This window comes from Gekko japonicus, unplaced genomic scaffold (assembly GCF_001447785.1).
Source record: "Gekko japonicus isolate JY-2015 unplaced genomic scaffold, Gekko_japonicus_V1.1 scaffold7557, whole genome shotgun sequence".
NCBI classification, from domain to species: Eukaryota; Metazoa; Chordata; class Lepidosauria; order Squamata; family Gekkonidae; genus Gekko; species Gekko japonicus.
Window position 1 is genome coordinate 902 of NW_015162699.1, and position 2,922 is coordinate 3,823.

General features: G+C 44.4%; 1 protein-coding gene across 1 annotated transcript in view; it reads left to right on the forward strand.

Annotated features, from left to right (window-relative positions):
• Nucleotides 1–2,405: 2,405 nt before the first annotated feature.
• Nucleotides 2,406–2,922, forward strand: part of USP50 (ubiquitin specific peptidase 50) — a 5,256-nt gene continuing 4,739 nt past the window's right edge. Inside the window, exon 1 of the mRNA XM_015406527.1 lies at nt 2,406–2,411. Within this exon, the coding sequence (XP_015262013.1) occupies nt 2,406–2,411 (6 nt within the window). The remainder of the gene's footprint in view (nt 2,412–2,922) is intronic.

The window sequence follows — 2,922 nt, forward strand, 5'->3', positions numbered from 1 at the left end:
AGCTGAAGCTCGCGAGGGATGCTAAAAATAACAAAAAAAATTCTATGCCTATATTTGGAGCAAAAAGAACAGGGATGGGGTAAGCTCATTGCTAGGGGAAGACGGTCAAGCCTTAACAAGGGATGTGAAGATGCCGGGAAAATGGCGTGGCGTCCCGGGTGATTTTTGGGTTGCTCCCGAGTATCCTCGTCCTTGCATTTACATGAAGGGAAGTTTTGAGTGGAGTGCCGCAGGGCTCGGTCCTAGGCCTGGTGTTGTTCAATGTTTTTATAAATTACCTGGAGGAATACATAGAGGGGATGCTTATCAAATTTGCAGATGACACGAAGCTGGGTGGGATTGCTAATTCTGAAGAAGACAGAGTCAGGATTCAAAATGATCTAGATAGGCTGGAACAGTGGGCTGAGACAAATAAAATGAATTTCAATAGAGAGAAGTGCAAAGTCCTACACTTAGGTACAAAAAATCAAAGGCACAGATATAGAATGGGAGGGACTTGGCTTGACAGCAGCACATGTGAAAGGGATCTGAGTGTTCCGGTTGATCACAAGTTAAACATGAGCCTGCAGTGCGATGTGACTGCAAAGAAAGCTAATGCAATCTTAGGATGCATTAACGGAAGCATTGTGTCCAGATCACGGGAGGTGGTAGTTCCACTCTATTCTGCTATGGTCAGGCCTCACCTGGAGTATCTGTATCCAGTTTTGGGCACCACATTTTAGGAAGGATGTTGACAAGCTCAAGCGTGTTCAGAAGAGAGCAACCAGGATGGTGAGAGGGTTGGAATCCAAGTCTTATGGGGAAAGGCTGAAAGAGTTGGGTATGTTTAGCCTGGGAAAGAGAAGGCTTAGAGGGGACATGATTCTTCAAGTATTTGAAGGGCTGTCATGTAGAAGATGGAGTGGATCTTCTCTCTTGCTCCAGATTGCAAGACTAGATCTAATGGGTGGAAATTACAAGGGAGTCGTTACCGGCTAAATATCAGGAGAAACTTCCTAACTGTAAGAGTGGTTGAGCAGTGGAACAGTCTGCCTTGGGAGGTGGTGGATGCTCCTTCGCTGGACATTTTCAAGCAGAGGCTGGACGACCATCTTTCGGGTATGTTGTAGGGCTATCTTTCGGCTATGTTCCTGCAGAGTGCAGGGGGTTGGAGTAGATGACCTGCAAGGTCCCTTCCAACTCTAACATTCTATGATTCTATATTGTCACCCTGTTGATTTAATTTATATGCAGAGTACATCATGCGAAATGCTGGCCTTGGGTGAATCACAAGCCGAAATTAAGATTGCTGGGGAAAACGATCCCACTCTAATGGCAGAAAGTGAAGAGGACCTAAAGAGCCTCTTGCTCAAGGTGAAAGAGGAGAGTGCAAAGGTTGGCTTGAAACTCAACATCAAAAAAACTAAGATCATGGCATCCGGCCCCATCACTCCTTGGCAAATAGAAGGGGAAGTCATGGAAGCAGTGACAGACTTCAAGTTCCTGGGATCCAAGATCACTGCAGATGGTGACTGCAGCCATGAAATTAAAAGACGCCTGCTCCTTGGGAGGAAAGCTATGGCAAACCTAGACAGCATAATAAAAAGTAGAGATCTCACCTTGCCAATAAAAGTCCGTATGGTCAAAGCAATGGTATTCCCAGTAGTAATTTTTGGGTGCAAGAGTTGGACGATAAAGAAGGCTGAGTGCTGAAGAACAGATGCTTTCGATTTATGGTGCTGGAGAAGATTCTTGAGAGTCCCTTAGATTGCAAGGACATCAAATCAGTCAATCGTAAAAGAAACCAACCCTGACTGTTCCTTGGAAGGCCAGATACTGAAGCTGAAGCTCAAATACTTTGGCCACCAAATGAAAAGGAAGCACTCACTGGAAAAGACTCTGATGCTGGGAAAGATTGAAGGTAAAAGAAGGGGACAGCAAAGGATGAGATGGTCAGACAGTGTTATTGATGTAACGAACATGAAATTAAGCAAACTCCGGAGGACAATGGAAGACAGGAGGGCCTGGCATGATGTGGTCTATGGGGTCGCAAAGAGTCAGACTCAACTGTGTGACTGAACAACAAAAATAAGAAATGGTGGAAGAAAAATTAGCAACTATATACTTACTCCCTTGAAGACGGGAAAGAACTTTTAAGTTGCAAGCATTTTAGTCTTGGGAGGTGTGGGGAGGTTGTATCTCAGATGGTGATGACTGGAAATTTATCTTCTTCGTATTTTATAATTTTCCTTTTTCAATTTTCAATTGCATGTGAAGACGTATTTATTAAATCTTCACTATACTTTATAAACCTTGGGCTCTCAAAGACTGAGCTTCTGGTTTTGGGGGACAGTTAGCCGTGTTGACTGAAGAAGAGGCTTTTGAATGAGGAAGTCACTCTGACTTCAGAAATCGTTTATGGTACCATGGAGGTATGCAAGGGGAGGAGGGGTAATGAATAGGGAGAACAAACTCCAAGACTACCGGCATTAATGATCTGTGCCTCTATATCCCAAATTCTCCTCCTTACCACCTGCAAGATTGCTACCTCACCACAGTTATAGAGGGGTTCCAGATCAATACCTAGGGTACCCACCTTTTTCACTATGGCCTGTGACCACTCTGATGTATAAGGGTCAGCTAAAAGTTGGACCATTAGGCTAGCAGGAGGAGATCGAAAATGGAGCCGAAGCCAATATTTGATCGTAATGATCCAAGCCCGAGATTCTATCAAGTGGAGACCCAGCTCCTTATAAAGGGCAAAAAGTGACACTGAGTTGGAAACACCAAGAATCCTGCGCAGAAAAGTGGAGTAGATGCTCTCAACTCTCCTAGTAAAAGACTGAATCCAGATAGGAATCCCGTATAGCAGACGAGATATAACAGCCGCTTGGAACATCTTAAGCGCAGCCGGTACAAATTGGTTGCCCTTGTGGAAAAAAA